Source organism: Desmodus rotundus, chromosome 11, assembly GCF_022682495.2.
Source record: "Desmodus rotundus isolate HL8 chromosome 11, HLdesRot8A.1, whole genome shotgun sequence".
Classification (NCBI taxonomy): Eukaryota; Metazoa; Chordata; class Mammalia; order Chiroptera; family Phyllostomidae; genus Desmodus; species Desmodus rotundus.
This window is the reverse complement of record NC_071397.1, coordinates 20058165-20084949: the sequence shown is the minus strand read 5'-3', so window position 1 is coordinate 20084949 and position 26785 is coordinate 20058165. Positions and strand designations below refer to the sequence as shown.

The 26785-nt window shown below is 35.9% G+C and overlaps 1 protein-coding gene across 1 annotated transcript in view; it reads left to right on the top strand.

Annotated features, from left to right (window-relative positions):
• The first annotated feature begins 3938 nt into the window (after window positions 1-3938).
• The window catches only part of BMP5 (bone morphogenetic protein 5), a 114176-nt gene continuing 91329 nt past the window's right edge, over window positions 3939-26785 (top strand). Inside the window, exon 1 of the mRNA XM_024557910.3 lies at window positions 3939-5147. Within this exon, the coding sequence (XP_024413678.2) occupies window positions 4658-5147 (490 nt within the window). The 5' untranslated portion in view covers window positions 3939-4657. The remainder of the gene's footprint in view (window positions 5148-26785) is intronic.

Below are 26785 nucleotides of genomic sequence, written 5' to 3'. Positions count from 1 at the left end.
ATACTTGTTAACTGAATAAATATTTCCAAGTGCTAAATTGTTGTGAAGGAGTTTTTAAAAAATCCTCACCTGAGGATATGCTTATTGATTTTTATAGGGAAAGGAAGGGAGAGAGAGGGAGAGGGAGGGAGGCGGGAGGGACAGCAGGACAGGGAGAGAGAGACAGAGAGAGACAGAGAGACAGAGAGAAACATCTATTGGTTTCCTCCCACACATGCCCTGACTGTGGTTCAAACCTGAGACCTTCTCGTGTATGGGATGATGCTGTAACCAACTGAATCATGCACCCAGGGTGTGAATGATATTTTAAAATTATAATCTGCTTTATAAATGAAGATGTTTGTTATGGTTTAGCTACATAATGGCTTAATGGTCAACCTACCTATTTAAAATATTCTGTCAATTTGGATAATGGATAAAACATCAGCTGTAATACTTTCACTGATCAAATGTTCAAAGGTCAGTTAACTGGAGTCTATTTTTCAAATAAAATCCTTAGACTGGTATTTTATTAACAATGTTTGATTTTTAATGATTAAATGTTGGTTTATTATCCCTTAAGTAACTACTAGAATACTCTTTTGCCATAACGTAAAACAATCTTAGGAGCATATAATAACATAAAACATACTGAAAAATCCACTGTTCCCTTAAAAATATTCTATCAAGTCATCATCCATTAAAAATAATACCAAACATTTCAAAAACAGTTGTGGTGATTGTATTTTGTTATTCATTTCTACGTTTTCCTTAACAAGTTATTAATGACATAGACGAAAAGAGCAGCCTGCCCATGACTGCAGTCCCTTTCAGGTTCTAGCAAGCAAATTTAAGTCAGACGGTGGTGTTATAGCGCCACTCTGCTTTCCTTTGCATCACTACGATGCACGCCCCTTTCTCTGTTTATATATGCTGTGTTTTTGGCTCAAGAAAGAAAAAAAGAGTTAAGTGAAGGCAATTGAATATCACAGATGCTGCTCTGTTCTGCACTTGTGTGTGTACGCACCAACAAGAGGCTGGACGGGGTGTCTTCTCGAACTCTTCCCTTTACTGCCAGACTCTTCCATCTCCTAAGTGGTCCCTTCCCACCCTTTTCCCTTTCTCCCTCCAACACAGTCTCACATAGCTTTGGCCTAAGAACTTTATGGTCATATTCAAATGATTTGGGGTTGTTTTCCAAGCTTGAGAGATGATGTAGGAATGCAGATACCATTTATATGGGACATCTGTCTTTCACTGCATATCTTTCAAGTAGAAATCTTGTTTCGTGGAGAAACCAATGTAACAACGGAAAACAAGACCTAGAAATGAAAGAGGAAGACCCTCTCAGAACAAAACAGACTTACAAATGCTGCAACTTTTTGTCGAGCAAGTTTCAAAAGACACTTTTGCAGCCTCGAAAGGCTGGGAAATAAAGTCAGTCTATTGGACATAGTCGGTTTGCATACACATGGGTTGGTGTGTCGAATTTTGGGGATGAAAAGAAAAAAATGAACAGAAACAAACGACAGTGGAGAAATGTTTCTACACGCATCCAGTTGTCTTTGCTGGCCTCTAAAAGGTCACGCATATGAGTAAAGACCCCAGTGAAGTAGCACATTTTGTGAGGTGAGTTTTTTTTTTATGAAGAATGCCCTTCTTGAAATTTACTTCTACTTAGAAACAATTCTTGTGTTGCCATTATGTTTCTCCTGTCTCAACTTCTTTCTCAGCATGTATTTATTCAGCATGTTCAATGACTTCTCCACCTTTTAAGTACGTGCTCTCAAATTTGGAATGTTGGTACCACTCAGTTGCAATTCGCTCTCATATACTTAGATACAAATCTACCTGGGAGTCTGAATGATGTGGTGAAACGCTTTCAATTGAAAATGAATCTGACTTTTCCTTTGGTGGTGAGCATTCATTCTGTATTCCTGGGGTTTTTGTTTTCTTTATTTCCATTCTCTCATTGCACATGTTGATCCTTTTGAGAAATGAATGTTTGCCAGATCTAGTCTGAGATGGAAGGGAAGGTAGGGGGCGGGTGGATACTAAAAATTCTGACCAAGATTATTAACAACTGATTTCCAGTATAGAGGTAGGCTATGTGCCTGGTTAAGTAATTAAATTACAGTTACTCTGGTTTATATACATCGTGCTTTGGGAAATGAGTTTTTGAGACTTGTGACCCCTAGACTCAGTTTTATTCTTCGCCGGTATCTTAAGGAAAAAAGCAGCACACGTGAAGGGTAAGCATTGTTCCTTCCTCTGGTGTGGCCAGTTTTTACTTGTAGCTCTGTGCTATGTTCTAGAGCCATGAGCAAATTTATAACCTTGGTGAGTTATCTTAAAGTGTAGAGGAAAAAGTGTTGTGTATTTTTCCTAGGATGTGTTTTATAAATGCAGAGGAGAAACTTTTCATCTCAAAGTGCTTGATTTGAATTTGCACAAATGACTGAAACAGTTCTTCATTTGGTTTGGATATGAAATAAACAACTTCAAGAATTGTAATGGTTTAAACCATTTCTTATTGAAATGGTATTTCTTCCCTCCCAAAATGTCCTGCTATTCACTCGATACCAGTTTTATAAAGGTGCTCCATTTATGTCAGCATGTGGCTCTACTACTATGGCATCCTACATGGCTATTAATAAAGAATTTGCAGTAAGGCAAATACTAAACAGCACCATCAGGTTTTAGTGCAGTTAGTTGTGTAAGAAAAAAATGACGTGTACAATAAGATTCTGCAAGCTTTTTCAGTATCTTGCCTTTACCAATAAACTGAAGATTTGTGAGAAATATGGCTTTGATTTAGACACTCACAGGAAATATTTTTAAAGACATTAAACAAGAAACCGGGTGCTTCAAGGCAGAGTAAAGGAAAAAACATTAAAATTTCATAATCGTTCTAGAATTTACTTGATAAATCTACACTGGTATCAGAATACTCTTCCAGACAATGAAAGTACTGTGAGCCCTTTCAAGGTTAAGTAAGAGCTTGTAAGGAGAATTATAGCTGCACAAAAACATTGTAGACTTCCAAATTTTAAAGGCATTAAACATTAAGGATAAACACATACTTTGCTCATTTCCTCGGATTAAGTATGGCATTTTAAAAAGGTGTGCACTTTCCCCATTATACCCATCAAATTTAAAAAGGCAAATTTCAATCTGTATGTAGTGATGAAGAATATTTGACTTGTGTCTGCTTTCGTGGGTTAAAACAAATCAAAATACTGAGTACAATTAATGGGAAGTACTACCTAATTTTTAAGTCTGTTTGCATTTCAACTGAAAGGACTTAAAAGTTAAGAATTATGACACTATATCTTAGGGTGCTTGTATTTCAACTGTACTGACTTAATGAGAGAAATATTAATATACTTTCTGCCTAAATTTTTGATATTTAAAGACCATTAAACCTAGGCTATCTAATTACCATTATTAAGTTATTATAACTACTGCTTTGATACTTAAAATATAATTACTGGTGATCAATTTTCTACTGTATTTTCTTTTTAAAAGATCTGGCTGTAATTATAAAACAACAAATTAATCTCAATTTACAACTCCTCCTCTTTTTTAATAAGTAAACTTTAATAACTTATAAAAACCAGAAGTAAACTCAAATGTAGAACTGAAACATATCATGTTAATTTAGCCACAACCTGAGACTTAATATAGAAGTGTATTAAATATGTACTATTAAAAGAAAGATCTAAAAGAGTACTATATAAAATTAGCTGCAAAATTTTCAATCTGCTGCTTGAAAATTGGCTTTTTTCCCCTCTAGAATTTATATGCCCCATTCATCACTGTTCTGTGTTAGATGCGTGGCTATAAAATTGCAAAAATGGAGGCTTTTCTGGTAGCAAAAGAGTTAAGTTCTTTTTGCTTTACCAGTTTCAAATTACAATGAGAAGCCTCTTCTTTCCCAGCAGGGTTGTGCTTACATTACTCTTTAGATCTCCCTTGAAGAGGGCTGGTATATTTGTGCCTGCTGGAGGTGGAATTAACAGTAAGAAGGAGAAAGGGATTGAATGGACTTACAGGAAGGTTTTCAAGTAAATACAGGGAAACACATTTGCTTGAATAGTACAACCTTGAGTTGTATTTTACACTAAGACGACACAAAAGATGTTAAAGTTATCACCAAGCTGCCGGACAAATATATATTCCAACACCAAGGTGCAGATCAGCATAGATCTGTGATTCAGAAATCAGGATTTATCTTGGAAAGAGCTTCAGGGTTGAGAAGAACTCAAGAGCAAGTGAAGATAACTCTGGGAGCTACAGCTTATCAGAAGATCAACTTTCATTAATTCAAATACCAAAGGCTTGATTATCATAAATTCATATAGGAATGCCTAGGTCATCTGATCAAATAATTTTAAGCGTCTTCTGCTACATCAATGCAGCAAAAAATCTTAACAACTGTGGATAATTGGAAATTTGAGTTTCAGCTTTCTTAGAAATAACTACTGTTGACGTATTCCAAAATATTTCAAATAGGACAGGAAAGTCAGTGAGGACGTTGTGTTCAGAAATGTCACTGTCATGAAGAATAGGTAAATTTGTTTTTTTCTGCTACTGGGAAATTGCACCTCCTAGAAACTTAGATTTTTTTAAAGAGGACAAGAAGGACTAAAAACATCAACTTTGCTTTTGAACAAAAATGCATCTGACTGTATTTTTCTTTAGGGGTATTGTGGGTTTTCTCTGGAGCTGCTGGGTTCTACTAGGTTATGCAAAAGGAGGTTTGGGAGACAATCATGTTCACTCCAGTTTTATTTATAGAAGACTACGGAACCATGAAAGACGGGAAATACAGAGGGAAATTCTCTCTATCTTGGGTTTGCCTCACAGACCCAGGCCATTTTCACCTGGAAAACAAGCTTCCTCCGCACCTCTCTTTATGCTGGACCTATACAATGCTATGGCCAGTGAAGAAAATCCTGAAGAGTCGGAATACTCAGTCAGGGCATCCCTGGCAGGAGAGACCAGAGGAGCAAGAAAGGGATACCCAGCCTCTCCTAATGGGTATCCTCGTCGAATACAGTTATCTCGAACAACTCCCCTGACCACCCAGAGCCCTCCTCTAGCCAGCTTACATGATACCAACTTTCTGAATGATGCTGACATGGTCATGAGCTTTGTCAACCTAGGTATGTTGTTCATTTCTTTGTTAATCTGTGTTATTACAAGTGGAAGTTTTTCTAATGGTAAAGTAGCTGCCTTGTAGGTGGTCATGTTTATATAAAGTCATTTTCTATAACTCTCCTCTCCAGCTCCTGTTCCCTTTCTTTCATTGATGCAATGTAAGGTTTTGCCTTAGGCAACAAAGTCATATATGTTTTTTATTTTTAATAGAAAAAGCTAAAATTAAACATTTATAGTTGGAGTAGATTTGGGTCTTTTCAGATCTTGTTAAAATATTAACCTTGTTTAATGTATAAATGTATGAATGAACAGGCAATAGTCTTAAAAAAAGGAGAATTTATGAGGATAGCTATGCTCTGGGAAAAAATAATAATAAAATAATTTTTAAAAGCATTTACAGATGGAAAAGTAAAAGTGACACTCTGAACTATTTTTTTGTTAGTAATTTAGGAAATATATAAGTATATATTTATATGCTACTTAAAAGCTCTCATTCAGAGGAGGTGACTACTGCAAAAATATTGAAATGGAATGAACTAAGATCAGTCATGTTGTAAAAGATGACTATCAAATAGCTTCAGGGAGAGATGCTGAAATTCTCTGAAAGACATTTCAGGAGCGAAGCGTTTATCTGACATTGCTTAACTGAAATGATTAAAATATATCGTACCTATGTGATTTTTTTTCAGAAACAAGAGAAATGTAAATCATGCCATGGTGGTCCTTACCTAAACAAAATTTCTTTTTATTTGAGATAAAAATTAATCAAAATTATTTAATTAGTAACATTATTATAGGATCATTTTTTAAATGATCTTTTACTCAATGCTAATACTTCCATGGTGGTTTTTTAAAGATTGGCAACCTCAAATAGTAAATTAATGTCTTAGAATTTATCTTGCATTAATATTAGAGTTTCCCCATTTAAAATTTTACAAGTGCTATAATTTTATTTAAATATTTTAATAGCTGATGCAGGTGAAAATTTACTATCTTCAGACATTCAAAATAATAACAATGTAGAATATATTTATTTTTGAAGACAAAATTTTTCAACAAATTTAATCAATTTGAAACGATGGAGAACATCTTGATGAAAGAACTTTTAGGACTTTGTTTTAAAAATGAAATCTGCTTTGACTTAAAATTGACATTTGATTATACACTTAATTAAATACTTCCTCATAGATCTCAAAAATATTCTTTGAAAAGTCAGATAGCAGCAACTCCTAATAACACATGATGCTTTTATAATATATGTTGCTTAATGTGCTCTGTTCATTTGCTCTCAGCAGTCCTAGCATGAAGGGTAAGGTGCACAATAAATCATATGTTTCATGTTACAAGGGACAAAGCTCTCATTATTAAGTTTTAGTAAGTCATCACTGGTTGCCCTAATTAGGTGTCCTGGACACCTTTTCTTGAACATATAATTAACAGGTTTCATTTGGAACTTTCAATCCATTAAAATATAGCTTAATTCTAAATTAGTTTGATTGTTTTTCCTATAAGTAGCCTACAAATGTGGCTTATGATGATGTATTTTTATTTTTTAGCAAATTTTAAAGCATATTGAATTATTTAAATAAATTTCAATATTTCAATAGAAAAATTTCAACCTAGTATGATTTACACATTAGCAAAATAAATCATTGAAAAAATCAGTTCAGGTCATATAAAATCTGACATATAAGAATGTGTTTTATTATATACTTTAAGAAACAATAGCTCGGTCATGAATCTAATAATATATTCTAACTATATTTTATTATATTTAAATATTTTGATCATTCAGAAATGAAGTGTATTTGTTTTTTAGAAAGGAATTAAGTATGATTTTTAAACCTGTATGCCATTACTTTCTATAAATGAATATAGAATAAGAAAACCCAAAACAATAGTAAACAGTTTCATTCAGTGACTGCTAGAACCAATTTTATCATTTAAGAATGATTATGGTTTTAAAATCAATGAAATTTTTGTTATATTGCTTGCCTTAAAATAACAAGCTAGTTCATTAACCATACCATAAAATGTAATTATTCATTTTACTCTAGAGAAACAATGGAATATAAACTTCAGAACATTTTTATTTATTTATTTTTATCATGCTTGAACTGCTGAGTAATGATTTATCCTCAATAATAAACCATGTTGGTGTTTTAAATTTAATATTCCAACCTAAATGTCCCGTTTCATGTTACATTACTGATAAATTGATTCTGATGCTGAGTTTCTCCAGTAGTCTCTAAGGAAAAAGAACCACAATTTTATTGTATTATCCTCAGACAATGCCTTCTAATATATCCAAACCTTGCAACCTATCATTACTTAGTAAACAGTTTTTCTATATTTCTTCCATAATAAAATAGGTCAAAGCGTACTCAGAAAAGGTCACACTGTAATATCACCATTAACTGTGCCAAGAATCTGAGTGTCCTTATGTAACATTCATTAGCAAATATTGTCCGCAACTTTTTCATGTTCTTAGAAAACTCAAGAGAATTTAATTTAATTTAATTTTTTTAGTGTCTCAAAAGATATGTACATGATGGGGACTTAGGGTAAATGATCAAATTATCAATAGGTAAGGAATTTGTATTGAGGAAGTCACCTGGATATTTAAATATGTGGAAAGAATCTGTTGACATTTCCCATAGTGAGATAAGTTATATAAAAGGGATCTAGTGACACCTTTTTTATTAATGATTGCATGTGCCATTTCAAGTCAAATAATAGATTTTCTACAATAGTTGTCATTCAGAAAGTTATTTTTTCCAATGTAAGCTTTGCTCAAGAACAATCAAGCTTAATTTAAACTCTGAATCCTATTTAACAAAATATCTACTTTTCAAATTTCACATGAAGACAGTTTTTTTGTCCATAAGTGAAAAACAGTGTAGGATTTACTAAAAAGTAAAATGTAAAATAAATTATGTTAAGGTCAATAAAAACAACTAACTATGAAAGTAAACATATTATTTTGACCTTTAAGTTATTCTAGTGACTTATTTTAAAGAAACAGATATTAATTATTAATTATGTGAACAGAAACTTTCCACTCTAATTTTCTCATTATTGTTAGGCCAAATATTGTCCCTTTCCTAGAATCTAGCTTTTCCTGGTTGAATTCTCTGATTGGCCCTGGGGACCTATTGACTGTCAGTGGGATTCTGTCTTAGTTAATGCTACAATATTTTGTTAGAAACAAAAATGTATTTCTAAAAGATTTGTTCTTTTTTTAACCATCTCTTTTTCAAAAATGTTGGGTTATATGTCAAATACCTATGCAAATCAGATGAATGACTAGGTAATTTGCTTGCAATATTTAAGTATAACTCCTGTTTATATAAACATAACCATGTAGTGCATTTCTGAGATCTTTTAGTTAGAAACCAATATTTGATTACTTTTTGAAAGTATAATAGAAATGACATAATGTTTTAGAGGAATTACAAAAAAACAGGAAGTACAGGAAATTTATAGTATACTTAGTCTACATGTAATTTTCTGGTAAAGAAGAGATTTGGATTTATTAATGGCCTTGAATTTCTGAAATACTTCTTAGATTATATTTAGAGAATATATATTAATTTTCAAAATGGAAAATATGTAAATGTGTTTAAATTTATTCATTTTATAATAATATATTTAATATGCTAAGATATGAAATAGAAAAAACTGCTTTCAAAACTTTAAATTAAACCCTTCTCATCTTACTTCCTCAAATCATTAAACTCTCCTGGTACTAGAAGAAAAAAAAAGCTTATGTTATTTGGTTGAAAGATTCGAAAGGCATCACTGATATTTAATGTTGTTTTTGGCTAAAGTCCTCTGCCCAGGTGGAGAGGACTTTATATACAGATCTACCTAAAGATGCCTATCTATGTAATCTCTCCAACTGGGTTATTAACACTTGTGTAACATAAACACACCCATAAACACATGCAAGATTTTTTTTTGACGGAAGAGAAATGGGATGGGGGAGGAAAGATAATCTAAACCCACTAGAGTACATATTCATGTATTATGTCTGGAATCACAAATGCTAATATGGGGCTAAAATATTCTTTAAAATTCTTAACTTTTTAATTGAATTTATTGGGGTGACATTGGTTAGGGGGTAAAAATCTCAACTTCTGAAGGGAGAAGTTGTTGTGGGTGGAGAGCTTTTTCTCTCTTCTTCCAAAACCCTTTGCATTCATTCATGGGACTGAAGGGGGCCTTGTTTTCCTCTAAAGCTATTTTGTTGCTCAGTGGTGGGCATGGCTGTTGAGATACTTACCATTGTCGTTTAAGTAAAAGTGTTTTTGAAAGTTTTCAGGGTCACTCACAAATAGCAAGTTTTAAAAGTTCAATAAGAAGTAAGAGCTGGAAATAGGAAGGTATGATAACATCCTCTAGGAAGGCTTGGGACGTCCTCACCCACCACCCCCAATTTCTACCCTTTCATTCTTCCATTTTCTAAAGTAGTCACCTCCCTCCCTCCTCTCCCTCTACCGCTCTCCCCTTGCTTTGGCCTTTCCTCTTTAGTTCTGTGGTCTCTCTGCCCCAGGCTCTCTTGGCACCCTTCTTCTTACTGCTCTCACCCTTTCTGGGGTCTGCCTTTGGTCCTAGTTTCTTCATAGCTGGAGGCCTAGATTAGCTGCAAATCAATTAGTTACAGTGTGATCATTTAGGTGCAGTGTCCTTTTTTCTCTTTAGTGGAGAAGGAATAGGTTATGAAGTGCCAATTACAGCCTCCACCCATGGGGAGAAAAGCTCCCCAGGGCACCAGAACTGCCCTGGCTGTTGCCACCCCTTGTAATTGTTGCCTTCACCATCCCATTCTTCTTGGCCTCCTCACCTCTCCCTGATGATCCCACTGACAAAGCCTAACAGTTTTTGCCTTTACTATTTTATAGCAGAAATTAAAATTTAAGAGAGGAAATTTAAGGGAAAGTTAAAAAGAGGGAAAAAATAAAACACTGAAGAAGCATTACAAACCGAAACTCTAATCAAAAATCTGATTCTCTTTTAGTTTATAAAACACTTTTGCTTATATTATTTTTATTTAATATTTATATCACTTCTGTGAAGACATTTCCTTCTCCTAAGTTGAGAGGAGATGATGAGAGAGGGTAAAGATGTCAAGATTAACAGGTATGGCACAATGAGAATGAGACAGAGAAATAAATAGAATAGCTGTAAGAGCCCTTGAAAGGAAGAAAATGAGCGGAATGAGTCATTATAGGCTGCTCTTTGGGTGTGCAGGTGGAGGGTGTGTTGGGAAACCCTCAGTCTACCTCACACTGACACAGCAGCTAATTCAACATCCCAGCAACATCAGCTCCAGGGGGAGACCCTTTCATCCTTCCACACTAAAATACCGAAGTGGGGAGGAGGGACGGGCGCTCTCGGTGTCTGTGTACAAGGAGCACACAGACGGGCTACTCACATGTACAGTCATAAATAATGTAGTAGCTCAGCTTGAAAAAACCACAGGTTAAAGGAAGAGGCTTTCCTGACGCACAGAGAAGGGCTGAGATCAGAGGAGCCACTGGAAGGGTCGGCGAGAAACAATGAATCCCTTGTTCTAAGCAATGTTTATGAGTGCTTCTTTGCACCTTAAGTTCATATTTTATTGGCTCAGCTGTGGGGTTTCCCCATTTGCTCATCTCTTAAAATAATGCCCTTGGCCAAGATATTCTTTAAAACACACCAGTCAGCCCTGACAACTGGTTCATTTATTTGGCGGGGAAAGGGATCCGTTGTGATTTTGATGTCAGAGTGGGCTGTTTAAGATTCTGCTATGGATCTTCACGCTATGACAGTAAGATAAAAATAATAGTGGGTGTATTCACCTGCCTTTTTAGAGACATTTACTAGAATTCACGAGGCCACATGGTGGGTGACCCTTTCTATGTCTTGTCTAAATGGTTGTGGTAAATCATAATCTAGAAAAATAGAAACACAATCGATTAAAGTGTAGAATGTTTAAAATGAGAAGAAAATCACTTGTAGATTAGTAAGAAGGATTGGTAGTTGGTTTGGGGAGAAAAGAAAACCTTCACTACTAAAGAAAATGCATATCCTCTACTTGAAAGCAGTGAATTACATAAATATTACATCAAACTTAGAAACCAAGACTTTATATAGTGTTCAATAGTTTGGTATAAAGATTAAACTAGGGTGTGTGTTGTTTTATGATGTCTAAGACAATGAAGCTCTCTGCTTTATAATGGTGTGTCCTCTCATTTTTCTTTCCCCAAACAATGGAGTGTTTGTGCTTGCATGGGAAGACACAACTGGGTATTTTAAAAGTGAATAAATCTAATTAGATTATCTCTTAGATATTGTGTTTGTTTACCTTCTGCCTGGAAGCAAATAACATTTTTTGTTGTTGTTCTTGTTGTCGAACAGCTTTCCTAGAGTTGTTAGGAATAAAGAAAAATGGTTTTAAAATGTTATGATTAACAGATATAAATCTCATTTAGACTTATTTAAGGCTATGAGATGTGTCAAAATCGAAGGGTTTGTGAACGTTTATAAATGCCGTCAGCTATTCTTATGTTGTCGTGACATGAGAAATTCAATGTTACTTGTTCTGCACAGATTCTCTGTCCTTATTGTAACTGTGATCAGCCTTTCTCTATAGGAGACACAGAATATTTTCAGAATCTTAAGTCCATACTACTCAAATGGATTTAAGGTTTAATTTATAATTAAACCAAATGGCTTTCCTCTCTGTGCTTCCATCACAAAGTAGAGAAGCACAGAAGAAGCCAGAACGTCTGAATTGGAATCCCATATGCTCCAATTTCTAGCAGTGTGACCTCTGACAAGTTACTTAAATGTTTTCTGTGCCTCTGGTTTCTTATCTAAAAAGTGCCGATAATAATAGTACTTTCCGCATCCAGTGGGGAAAGGATTTAAATGAGTTAATGTGCACACAATTTTAAGAACAGTATTTGGAACAGAGTGAGACCTCAGTAAAGGGCTGTTATTATTCCTAGAGTTGCATTGTGTCCAACATCTGTGCCGTATTTGCAGGAGTAGCTAAATAACTTGTGAAGCCCAATGCAAAATGAAAATGTGGGGCCCCTTGCTCAAAAATTATTAAGAATTCCATCCAAGGTGATGGCAGCAGAGTAGTAGGCCAAACACGGGCCTTCGGAGTGCAGGGCTCTGTGCAACCCCCCAGGTCCCATGCCAGGGAGGCCAGCCCTGTATGTTTGATTACATATTGTTGGGGCAGGAACCACGGCCTATGCATCCTTTCTAATCCCCAGAGATGTATCAGGGTCCCAGAAGGAAAGAGCCACCAGGAGTAAAATGAATCATTTGTGGAAGTTTTAACTAATGTAACTTTTTAAATGTTGTAGGCAGGGTTTTTTGTTTTTGCTTTTGTTTTTGACAAAACAGGATAATGCAGCACCTGGATCAGAAGGGAAGCCTCCCTTCACTGCTCCTGGGCAGGAAGCTCAGGGGAGAGCTTTTTCTGGAAGGGAGCTTGGCAGGAATGTGGCCTTCCTGAGAGAGATGCCATTCAGCCACCCCCTGATTCTCAGCAGGGAGGGAGACTGAGGAAGAAACTCCAAGGCCCTACTTTTGTGTCATGTTTTCCATTGGGGGGTGGATCTTGAGACACAAACTGAAGATATTTGGCACAAATGCACACATGAATATTGGCTGTGTAGTCACGAGAGCTCTAGAATCACTTCAGTTTCAGTGCAAGTTACTCATCTGTTAACTTTTGTTCTGGTTCATTTATAAAATTCCAGAGATAATCAGAAGTTAGGGGGAGGGTTTATGCACGAATTGGTGAAAGAAAGTGGCAAAAATGCACATGGCATGTGAAAAAAAACCATGTTCAATTGTATTGTATGTGGCTCAGTAATTTCACGGGATATGTTAAAACTATTTTAGAGCAAACTGAACCTTAAAACAAAAACGAAGACGCAGGGAGAAGTAGCACTCTCAGATTACAATAAAAACAGCAGATTGCAATTGCCAATCAGAAAAACTCGGTACGGAAAGCACTACAGCGTATGCAAATATGTAGAGCAAATACAAAGAGAAATATATATTTTTTTACTCTTTAGATCTGTTCATTCTCAGTCCTGCGTCATTCTTCCTGAAATGACCCATGACTGTCTGTTAAAGGTTTTGGAATTCTGAGTGGAATCATATGATATTCTCCAAAGTTAACGTTGCAGGCAGCAATAATGTCACAATGAGGTAAATTGAGATTATGATCTCTGTTCTTGCTACCTTTCCTCTGGCAGAGTTCCTGTGACGGACAGAGGCAGAATTTGATGGAGGCACAAGTATGTCTGCTATTTAGTTCTCATAAATAACCAACCACTAAGCCTTGAGGCCAGATCCTTACCCAGGCCTTTTAATCACAGACATCATTGAATGGAACAGCCCCTCTCCAGTGTAGCCCATGTTCCCTTTCAAAGCCACCAAGGATGGTAATTTTAAACTGGTTTTACTTCTCTAATTATCAAAAGCAGAAGAAAAGATAATTCAACTTGGAAACTGTCTAGGCTTTTCTGCAAATACCCTTGATACAGGCACCAAAACCTTCCTTCGTGGGGAAGAAGTGAAGGTCATTGACTAAATAGCCTTTATGGTTAATTTTTTTATATTAAATATTTTTATTTTTTATTTTCCAATTACAGTTGACGTACAAAATTATATTAGTTTCAGGTATACAACGTAGTGATAACACATTTATGTAACTTATGAAGTATGGGCAATCACCCCAATAAATCCAGTACCCGCCTAACATCATAGTTATTACAGTATTACTGACTATACTTAACAACCCCATGACAATTTGGTAACTACCAATTTGTACTTCTAATCCCTTTACCTTTTTCTCCCACCCCCCACACTCCTGCCATCTGGCAGCCAGCAAAAAGTTCTCTGTATCTGTGAGTCTGTTCTGTTCTGTTCTGTTCTGTTCTGTTCTCTCTGCTTGTTTTAGACTCCACACGCAAGTGAGATCATCTGGCATTTGTCTTTCTCTGTCATACTTATTTCACTTAGCATAATACCCTTTAGGTCCATCCACATTCTTGCAAATGGCAATATTTCATTTTTTTATGGCTGAATCATATCCCACTGTATATATGCACTGCTTCTTCATCCATTCATCTGCTGACGGACTCTTAGGTTGCTTCCATATCTTGCCTGCATAGCGATGCAGTAAACATGGATACATGTCTTTAATTAGTGTTTTGTGTTACTTTAGATAAAGACCCAGAGGTGGAGTTGCTGGCCCTTCTTTGTCTCTTGTGACATACAGCCTTTGTTTTAAAGTCTATTTTGTCTGGTATAAGTATTGCTACCTCAGCTTTTTTTTGTTTGTTTCCATTTTCATGAAATGTCTTTTTCCAGTCTGTATGTGTCTTTGATCTGAAGTGGGTCTCTTGGAGGTAGTATGTGTATGGGTCTTGTTTTCTTATCTCTTCAACTGCCCTATATTCTTTGATTATAACATTTAAATAATTTACATTTAAGGTAACTATTGATAGTATGTAGCTATTGTCATTTTATTATTTACATTTTTGATTTCATTTTTCTTCTTCTTAGAGAAGTTCCCTTAACATTTCTTGTAATATTGGTTTGGTGGTGATTAACTCTTTAGCTTTTTCTTGTCTGGGAAGCTCTTTATCTGTCCTTTGATCCTAAACGATAGCTTTGCTGGGTGGAGTAATCTTATGTGTAGGTCCCTGTTTTTTACCACATTGAATACTCTGTGCCCGTCACCTCTGGCCTACAAAATTTCTGTTGAGACGTCAGCAGACACTTGTGGGAGTTCCCTTGTGGGTAAGTAACTACTTTTCTCTTGCTGGTTTTAAGATTCTTTCTTTGTCTTTAATCTTTGGAATTTTAATTATGGTGTGTCTTGGTGTGGGTCTCTTTGGATTTATCTTGTTTGAAATCTGTGCTTTCTGGACTTATATGTCTATTTCTTTAGCAGGTTAAAAAATTTTCTGTCATTTTCTTCAGATAGGTTCTCAGTCCCTTGCTCTCTCCCTTCTCCTTCTGGTACTCCCATTAAATGCATATTTATTTGCTTACTGTTGTCCCAAAGGCCCCTTAATCTATGCTCATTTTTAAAAATTAATTTGCTGTTCTGATTAGGCGTTTTCTATTTCCTAATCCTCCAAATTGCTGATATGATCCTCTGCTTAATCTTCTGCACTATTGATACCCTATAATGTATTCTTCATTATAATTATTGTATTCTTCATTCCTGAATTTTTATGGTTTCCATGTTTGTTTTTTCATGCTGTTGAAGTTTCTCACTAAGTTCCTTGAGCACCCTTATGACTATTTTTTGAATTCGGTATCTGGTAGTTTGCTTGCCTCCATTTCACTTAGTTCTTTTTCTGAAGCTTCTCCTGTTCTTTCATTTGGAAACTGTTTCTTTGTTTTTTCATTTTGGCTGCTTCCCTGTGTTTGTTTCTATGTATTCTGTAGAGTGAACTTAAGCATAGTAGGTGTCCTGTAAGGCCCAGTGGCATAGCTTCCCTTCACTTGAGCTGGGTGCTTGAGGTGTACCCTCCATGTGGTCTGTGTGCACACTCCAATTGTAGTAGAGCCTTGATGGCTCTTGGCATGTCACTGGGAGGGATTGACAACCTGCTCCCCGGGCCAATAGGCTAGGAGAATCAGCTGTAACTCAGTGGAGGAGCTGCTGTATAGGGGCTGACTTCATGGAGCAGGAGTCCCTTCAGTGGGGCTTTGGTGCCTGCCATTCACCCCTCGAATATGTTGCTTGTAGAGGTGGGTAAGTGGTGTTCTGATGTGATCTGAAGCTGTGCACTAGGTGCACTGGCTCTGGAACCTCCTGGGAAGTACAGGTCAAGCAAGGTCAGCTACTGCCTGTGCTCTGCCCAGGGCCACCTGGCATGGGCTATATAGAGTGATCTGCAGATGGCTGCTGGCTTGGAGGTGCCCAGGAGATGCCAAGCTGCAAACCAAGCCTGGCTGTTGCTAGTACCAGGCCTAGGGCCACTTATCAAGAGGTACAGGGTATGAAGAGGCCAGATTGCTGCTTGTCAGAAACATATTTGGAAAACCCAAAGCATGAGCCAAGAGAGACCATTGTTATAGAAAAGGCTTGGGTGGGTCTCCAAGCTAGGTGAGGCAGGGTCTCAAGGAATCACCAGGGTGAGGCAGACCATGTTAGCTAGGTTAATGGAGATTCATATATGATGCCAGACTGCACCTGCAGCGGGAGGGCTCAGCAAAGGGGCAATATCTCTGCTGTCACTTCTTAGAGAAAGCTGCTGCTGTAGCCCTCATTCTGAAGCCAGGCAACTGAGTTCCTCTCCACATGCTCCTGGCACCTTTCAAGCTGCTCCCCCAACACTGGGGCTCAGAGGAAGTGTGTCCTAGTAAGTCAGTATGAGGGCCCTTTAAGAGGGACCCTGGAACTCTAGGAGTCCTCCATGTCACTCAACCACAATCCTTGCTGATTTTCACAGCCAAAAGTTACAGGAACTTCTCGTCCTGTCACAGGATCCCTGAGCTGGGGGTTCTGGTATGGGGTTAGGGCCCATGGCTCCTTGGGTGAGATCTGCACAGCAGAGGTATCCCTCCCAATATTTAAACCACCATACATGGATTTAAGACCAGCCCCTTTCACTTCTTTGCCTCTCCTGCAAGTCTTAGTGTGGCTTCTTCTGTATATCCTTAGTTACAAGACTTGTTCAGCTAGATTTCAGGCAACTCTGAATGGTTGTTCTGTAGTTGAATTGTAATTTTGATGTGGTTGTAGAAGATTCTGAGTCATCACTGTCATCTTGAATGAAAGCTTCTATGGTTAATGTTTTATAGATGTTTTCTTTGCTCAGAGATAGAGGGATTTTTTAAAAAAATTAATTATAGATGACATACAATAATATCTTAGTTTCAAATGTCCAGCATAATGATTTGATATTTTCATACACTGTTAAGTGATACCATGATCTCTACTTGTTTGTCACCACACATTTATTACAATATCACTGACTATGTGATCCATTTCATACGTCTCCATGACTCATTTATTTTATAACTGAAAGTTCGTAGCTGTAAATCCCCTCTATCTATTTCACCATTGCCACCTCCTCCCCTTTGGAAACCATCAGTTTATTCTCTGTATCTCTGTAAGTCGGTTTTTATTTTGTTTTTTAATCTCTACATATGAGTGAATTATACTGTGATTGCTTTCTCTGTCTGACTAATTTCCCTTAGAATAATACCCTTGAGGTCCTTCTGTGTTGTTGGGAATGGTAAGATTTCACTCATATTAATCTACCAGTGGACACTTAGGTTGCTCCCATGTCATGGCCATTGTAAATAACGCTGCAGTGAACATAGAGGTGTCTGTTTGAATTAGTGTTTTTGATTTATTTAGATAGATACCCAGAAGTAGAATTGCTAGACTGTGTAGTAGTTCTGTTTATAATTTTTTTGAGAAGTTTTTGTACTATTTTCCATAGTGACTCTATCCATGTACATTTTCACCCACAATGCACTAGGGGTCCCTTTCTCCATATTCTCCCTAGCACTTGTACTTTGTTGTCTTTTTAGTAATGGCCATTTTGACAGGTGTGAGGGTATATCTCCTCATTTTTTTTAATTGAATTTTTTCCCATTAACATTTATCCCCATTATATTCCCCACCCCACACAATCACCACACTGTTGTCCATATCTATGAGTCCATTTTCCTTTTTGCTTTATCCCTCTACCTTCTAGGTACCCCCATAGCTGTCATTCTGCTCTCTATGAGTTTGTCTCTAATTTGTTTGTTAATTTAGTTTGTTCATTAGATTCCACATATTTGTACAATAGTATGGTATTTGGCTTTCTCTGACTGGCTTATTTCACTTAGCATAATGTTCTCCAGGTCCATCCACGCTGTCACAAAGGGTGAACATTTATTTCTTACTAACAAGTAGTATTCCATTGTATGAATGTCCCATAGTTGTTTTATCCACTCATCTGCTGTTGGACACTTGGGCTGCTTCCATATTTTGGCAATTGTAAATAATGTTGCAATGAACATAGGGGTGCTTATGTTCTTTTGAATTAGTGTTTTGGTTTTCTTTAGACATATTCCCATAAGTGGGATCACTGGGTTAAAAGCAACTCATGGAATGGGAAAACATATTTGTTGATACATCTGATAAGGGGTTAATATCCAAAATTTATAAAGAACATATGAAACTCAACACACACAGAAAACTCCCAAACAATCCAGTTAAAAAATGGGCCTAGAACCTGAATAGACACTTCTCTAAAAAGGACATACAGAGGGCCAGTAGATATATGAAAAGATGTTCGATGTCAGTAATCGTCAGAGAAATGCAAATTAAAACTGCAATGAGATATCACCTCACACCTGTCAGAATGGCCATCATCAATACATCAACAGACAACACATGCTGGTGAGGATGTGGAGAAAGGGGAACCTTTTTGCACTGTTGGTGGAAATGCAGATTGGTGTACCTGCTGTGTTCTCACAGTGTGAAGATACCTCAAAAAATTTAATATGGATCTGACTGTTGTTTTGATTTGCATTTACCTAATGATTAGTGATATTGAACATCTTTTCTTGTGCCTTTTGGTCATCTTTATATCTTCTTTTTAAAAAATGTTTATTTAGTCCTAGCTTGTGTGGCTCAGTAGTTTGTTGGAGCATCTTCCCATAGCCTGAAGGTTTGCAGGTTCGATTGTCAATCAGGTTGTGGAATAACCAGGTTGAGAGTTTGATCCCTGGTCAGGATGTGTATGAGAAGGCAACCAATACCTGTTCCTTCTTGCATTGATGCATACAAGAAGGCAACTAATAGATGTTTCTCTCTCACATTGATGTATCTCTCTCTCCCCTTCCTCTCTCTCTGAAAGCAATGAAAAAACTCTTCTCAGGTGAGGATAAAAAAATGTATATTCAGGTTTTCTGTGCATTTTTAAATCAGATTGTTTTTGATGTTAAGTTGTTTGAGTTCTTTACATATTTTGATCTACCCCCTTTTTAAATACAACATTTGCAAATATCTTCTCCCATTAAGTAGGTTGACTTTTCATTTTGTTTGCTTTACTATGTAAAAGCCTTTTAATTTAACAAAGTACCATTTGCTTATTTTTGCTTTTGTTGCCCTTGCCTTAGGAGCCACATCCAAAAACAAACAAACAAAAGATTGCTAAAGCCAGTGTCTAAGAATTTACTGCCTACGTTTTCTTCTAGAAGTTTTATAGTTTTTGGTCTTATATTTAAGTCTTTAATCTATTGTGAGTTTATTTTTGTATATGGTCCAGGAAAATAGTCCAGTTTTATTCTTTTACGTGTAACAAAAGAACATGATGGTTTTCTTTTGCTGTTTTTCTCAGCACCCTTTTATTTAAAAGACTGTCTTTTCCCCATTGTATATTTCAGCCTCCTTTGTTGTAGATCAGTTGGCCATATAAGCATGGGTTTATTTCTGGGCTCTCTATTCTGTACTATTGATCTGTGTTTTTGTGCCAGTACCTTACTGTTTTGATTACTATATCTTTGTAATATATTTTGAAATCAGGTGGTATGATACCTTAAGCTTTCTTCTTCTTTCTCAAAATTGCTTTGGGTATTTGGGGTCTTTTGGGTTCCATACAAATTTTAAGATTATTTGTTCTAGTTCTGTAAAGAATACCATTGGAATTTTGATAGCAATTTCACTGAATCTGTAGATTGTTTGAGGACAAGCTACCATACTCAATAGTGAAAAGCTAAGAGCTTTTTCTCTAAGATCAGGAAAAAGCCAAAAATGCCCACTCTTGCCACTTTTATTCAACATAGCATTGGAAGTCCTAGCCAGAAAATTAGGCAAAAAAAAGTAATAAAAAGCATCCAAATTGGAAATAAAGAAATACAGCTGTCACTATTTGCAGATGACATGACACTATATATAGGGAACCATACAGACTCCACCAAAAAATCTATTAGAACTAATAAATAAATTCAGTAAAATTGCAGTATATAAAATTAATGTACAGAAATCTGTTACATTTCTGTGTACCATTAATGAACTATCAGAAAGAGAAATTAAGAAAACAATTCCATTTCCAATTGCATACAAAAGAATAAAGTATTTAGGAACAAGTCTAAGGAGGTAAAAGATCTGTACACTGAAAACCCTAAAAGGAGGAATTTACTTGATTCTTTAACTATCTCAGTAAGTTTTAAGTGTAATGGCTTTGGAGTCATACTGGTTTGAATACCAGCTTTGAATTAACAGTAGCATATTCTCCAACAAATTATTTAACTTTATTGAAACTATTTCCTTGTTTGTAAGATAGAGATTATAATAGAGAATTGTAGTTGGGGCTTAAGTAAATTTATAGGCCTTTAAATCTACATAAGAAAGTGCTCACTTAATGGTTTCCATGACCACTACAACTACGTCTACCAGAGTTGACTCCATGGCATTCTAATGCTAGAGGAGATCCACACTTGGTCTACCAGACTTTGTCAAATAAATGCTTTTGCTAATATTGTGGAACATCATACACATGACTTTTTCTTCATCCAAAAGAAAATGAACCCTTCGATTTTGTTGACTCTGTCTTCAAGTTGGATTGTTGATGGACAGTATTTGCTCATCTGGGTGTCCTGGGAGAGGTCAGTCTACAACGGAGCTCTCAGGCGACTCTGGGGCTTTTGAGCACCCAAAGGCAACACTGTCTGAGATGTGTTGCTGAGAGGTGCTATTCATCTTCCATTTGGTCAAATTCCTAGAACGAACTCATGGTTCTACTTCGGTTCCAGATATTACCAATTTCATTTCCTTGCTTGTTATTGGGAAAGAAACTGATTGCAGGCTAAAGTAATAATATACAATTGGAAAATATTTGGTTGTAAAGAATGGGCACTCTCAAAATGACCCTTTGCATGAAGGGAGAAAAATTGTTGAAGAGTTTTAATACTTATTTTCATAAGCCAACTTGTTTGTTTTTAGTTTTAATTTTTTAAAAGTTGATTGATGATGAAAATGTTGGTAAACTCCTGCACTTTAAATAGGAGAGCCACTCTGTTCAAATAATCATTCAGTCAGAAGCTTTTGCTATTGTATATAAGTCAAATCATGTTTAAGTTTATGATTTTCTAATTTGCAGCTGTTCTTGTTACTATTGATATCATTATTATAATTCTGTTCCTATTTAACACCATTCATCCTTAAGTACTTTGACTTTCCTAGACTATTTGTTTGGGTTGGGTTTTCTTTTTTTACAATGACAGATCTCTTTATTAATTTTATTGAATTGCTTTCTGTTATAATATTTTGAAGTAAGATGAGGGTTATAGATTTGATCCAAAAAGTCACACAAAAGGTCATACCTGTACTGTGGACGTCTTCTATTTATAATATCATAGCATAAAGATTGACTTTTGATATTTTATAATATGTTGAGTGGGAATATATGGATTTATTGGTTTCTAATTACTTGATAACATGCTGAAAAAGACAAGTCATTAGGATGATCTTTGCTAAATTTTTGCTTGTGGTGAGTAAAGTTCATGTGATATGGATTCCAACTGCATGTATTAACATATTCAAATCAACACTTCAGATTTTTATTTTTCATACTGCTGTGTCGAACAGTTATTATTCCACAGTCATTTACTTTGAGGGAGAATTTATCAGAATTAAGTGAAATATTTTTTTGTGTGTATGTGACACATTTAAAGTATATCACATTGTCAGGTATATATAATTTTAAATTGTAGTATACTTATAGCTGTATTAATCAAAGCAACAATAAAAACAATATGTATAATTACTGTGCCAGAAGTTGGCACTATTTAAATTAATTTGCATGTCAGTTGTATGGGTAAACATTTTTCAATTCCCATTTTATTGATGTGAAAATCGAGGCTTTATCAGGGGTTACATAACTTACAAATGTCACCCAAGTGTAAATGGCAGAGTCAATCCTGGATCCTTGCTCTGTCTGGATCCAGACTGGTTTTTTGCCACTACTCTTTAACTAGGTAATCCACTTTTGACAAATATTTTTAAAATGTGCAACTTTAAAATAATTTAATATTTATTTTATTTTTTCCATTACCATTTAGTCCCCTTTTACCTCCCTACCCCCAGCAATCACCACACTGTTGTCCATGAGTCCTTTTTCCTTTTTGCTCAATCCCTCCACCCCTAACCTACCCCCCACCCTAGTGATTAATACATTTTGAAAGCATCTTTATGTGCATTATGTGCTTTCATTATATTATTGCAGTATATTGCACTCCAGGAGGTAGATATGATTCCAATATACATCTGTGGATACTGGAGTCTGAACGGTTATTCATTCAGTCATTTGACAAATATAAGCTGATTACCTACCATTGGGCCAGGCACTGTGCGAAAGACTGTGCCTGTTTTACTGCCAAAATTATAGGGCAAGAAGAGCCAGGCCTAGGCCTAGAATCCCTGATTCTTGTGCCAGGCTTTTTTGCTCAATGTCACATACTTTACAGAAATCACACCAAAATTCCAGCACCAAATAGAATTAAAAATACTAACAAACACTATAAAAAAGAATGTGTTCTTTTGTTATTTAAATAACCAGGTAGAATTAAAATTAGCCTCCTTTGTATAGAGAAAATACCATTTAAACCTCCATCCCTTTAAAGGAAAATTAAAAATCCTGTTACCAGTAAATAGAACCTTTTAATCCAAAAGACATAGAGCAAAAGTAGAACCAAGCTTCAGCAGATCTTAGGGCCTCTGTCAGAAATTTGCTTGTGTAGCTGTAGGGCCTTAGTGACATGGAGGCTCCAGTGATTTTAAAGGAAATATCCAAAAAGGAGGTTTCTGTTGCCTATTGCACATTCCAGAGCATAAGTGTGGCTTAAACACTCATTATTTATTTGTGTTGTACTCAGGAAATAAGGGTAAAAGGTCATACATTTTTCAAAATTAAGTTGTTTGATCTGTCTAAATATTGACCCCTGACCCTTTCTTCCCCCTTCAATTGTGTGCTAACAAGCTTGTGTTCAGGGTTGACTTTGTTGCTGTGCACACTGGCCTTGATGTGAATGCAGGTTATAGTAAGAGTTAATAGAGACACATTTTATAATGTGGAAAATAACAGAGAATTCCAAGAATTGGTATAAAGGCCCCTTTGATACATTGCTTTGAATCTACTCAGGATATTAGGCAGTAAGCAATTATTGCTTTAAGTTGATTGTTGAGAAAAATTGACCAACATTTTATAACTGCTTTACTTTTTACCAAAGATCTGTTGTGATAGTGAAATGAATATTGCAGGAAAATGTGGATCGCATCCTCCTGGTCCATCCACCACCACGGTTATTGGTGTTTACCTCTCAATTCATATCGAGAAAACACCAGATCTTCAAAGTGAACTCATAAAAGTAGAGGAACTTAAAACTTGTAATGACTGCTCTACTGCTAATTCACTCTCCTCCACTGCTAGCATGTATTCAGTGTGCATGAAGTCCAAGACAGTGTGCTACCCGCATATCAAGGGCAAATTTATTTAATTCTCACCAAGTCACCCTGTTTTATAGATGAGCAGAGTAAGACCCAGAGCTGTTAGCTGATGTTGTCCTGTAAGAGGAAGAACTGGGTTCGGGTTCCAGGCTAGTCACTGCTGTGCTGTGGAGTCTTTGCAAATGCCGTTGGGAAGGTTGTCATGGGACATCGAACTATTTGTGAAGTTCTATATATTTTCCCACATTTCATGTTTTGGATTTGGAATATTTTCACCTCATCAGTAATGCCTTGTATTTCAGGGAAATATCTCTACCAGTGGGTTTCAAAAGAGTCTTACACCTGGAGTTGAGCTCTTACAGGCCTTCTTCTGAATTGGGGTGCTGTGGCTTTTTGAAGGAGGCAAATATAATACTCACAAGGCAGGGGGAAAGAAGCACTTGGCAGACACTAAGGGTATTGCATGCAACCTAACTGGTCATTACTGAGGAATTTAAAGGTGACCTGTGTTGATTTTATCTTAAAAGACTTGGCATGAACAGGAGTAACATTTGGCAAAATAGAAAAGAGGAAGAATATCGAAATTGCGAACACTAAAAGGCCTCAAAAGCAGTGATTGGAGATTGGAACAAACTAATAGTGAGTTCATTTAGATACTGGAAAACTACCAACCTGTTGGCCAGTAGAGAAGGCCACACAAGCAGACAGAGCTGCCCTGCAGTTAAATACGAGTCCTTGCCCCAGCTTTTCTACCCAATCCTAAACAGCCCAGTGAATCTCATGAGAAACCTACTGAAGTGAAGTTTGGGCTGCACGACCATTATAACCTACAAGTGAGAGAATTCCTGCTTCTGCGGATAGGAACTCTGGCAAATAGCCTCTGCTTCATCCGGCTGGTTATGGCTGAAATCCCCTCTGTGTTCCATGTAACACTGAACACTCCGCATCTAATACACATCTCTTGATTTGTAGCAGCCACAGCCCTAATCTCTTGCATGTGTAAAGTGAGTTCCTTTCACATAGCTAACTCTCTGCCCCTCTACCGCACAAAATAAATATATTATTTCTGCTCCTTCAGTATCTTATGAATTGAAGGCTAAGCCTTTTGGAAAATTACTTTTTTCCCCCCAAAAGAAAATATTTCTGAGATGACAATATTTCTTAAAGTAAAATGCTGCAGTACACGAGCACACTGGAGTTTCAGCCCTGCTCTGCTCTCAAAATCAAGCAAGGGGAATCGAAAGAAGTGTTGTGAGAAGTAGATATTATTGTTAACATATCAACTTTTATTTAACTGCCTGAGGACTGATCTCTGCTTTGAAAAGCAAGCCAAGAGGTAACTGCAGAGTAAAGAGAAGCATTTAGGATGCCATCTGCTGCTTTTGAAAAGTTCTATTTTTTTTGTCTCTCTTTTTTTCCCCTTAACATGTCCTACACAGTCTACCTACAGGCCTACTATAATCTAAAGAGAGGAGTAAACAATCTCAATAATGATCTCTAATAATTTAGACTGAAATCTCCTTAGGAAATCAAATAATAAAATGATTGTTTACCAATAGGTCAACAATTAAATTTCATTTTAGTTCCACCAACTGCATTGACATATACTAACTACAGCACATGCTGAATCATAATTATTTAAATCTCTCAGGCACTGTCAATCATTTACTCTTTTTACTCAGAATTCTTTGTCAGTATTTCCTAAAGTGTATTTCAATGAAAGCATTTCTACGTCCTTTTAAGAGGTGTTATCTGAAATTTTGTAGTCAAATAAATTTGAACACCGCAGTGGAGCAGTAATTAAATAGGTTTTAATATTTCCAAGACGAGACTTCTCAGTATCTTTACTGTGCAGATGGGTATTGTGAATCTCTGCCAGGAGGAGTTGGTTGCGTGGTTTCGCATGAACACTGGACTCTGGGACTCTCCTAACAGAGCACCACAGGTACCTGGTGTTACAGGAAACTCACTCTGAGAATCATTCTTCCATGTGGACATGCCATTTTATAAATGCCGCTTGGAAATACTACAAGCCAAGCATGATCTAATTGGTTGACATTGTGGTCTCTTTATATTCAAAATTAAGAAGAAGCAGCAAAAAAAGTTTTAATTCCCTCTATAACCAACCATTAAAAAAAGTTTTAATGGTTGGTTCTAGAAACAACCATTATTGATTCTTTTATATATTCCCTTTTATACTTTTAAAATATACTTTTTCATAAAGTTTAGCTATATTTATGCATTGTTGTGTCCTTGTATTATTTTTTATTTTTTTAGTATATGGCTTTTCTGACTTGTTCATTTGCTCTTTGTGAGAACATTTTTAATGACAATAATATTTTAGCTGAGTAATAATATTTCTTTTATTATTGGGCATGCAATTTTCCCAGTTTTCCCTATCATATACTCTATTTCAATGGATATATTTATATATAAGTATTTTTACAAATTTCTGTCAATTTCCTTTGGATCTATTCTTAGAAAATAAGTCATTGGAGCAAAAGGTTTGATTGTTTTCTGAATCTAAAAAGTATTGCTAAATTGTTTTTCACTAAAGTTGTTTCAATTTTTATTTGCACCAATGCTAAATGCTAAGGCTAGATTACAGATTGAAATATAAATTAAATAGGAATATTTAGATTTTCGATGATCTAAAACTTATCTTTTTTTAGATTTGTATTTCTTCTGAACTTAATTTTTGTATACATCTATGGCCATTTACATTTTCTCTTTGGGAAGTTCTATGTTGATGTTTTTATTCTTTTTTTCTCTTTGCCTTATTTTATTGTTATTATGATTATAAATTCTTCTTGTGACTAGATATTCATCATTATTCACTTATTTTTTCCATTTTTCCTTTAATTTTAATTTTTTTTAATAGCCATGGCAAACCACTTTCAAATATTTAGGAGCTTGGGAAACATACCACCCATATTCCATTTTAGAAAGAAATTCTCAAAGGTCCACTATAGCTGGGTTAAAAATTAAAAAGCATGAGGAATTCATAGTCTTAAAGGAGCCACAGTTTGAGAATTAAAATCAACTGAACAAATGGATTGGTCTAAACCTTATGTCCAGATGATCTTCTGAAATTTGATTATAAAACTTGAATTTACATATGGCCTAAGAATAATTGGGATGTGATAGGTGTAGTAGACA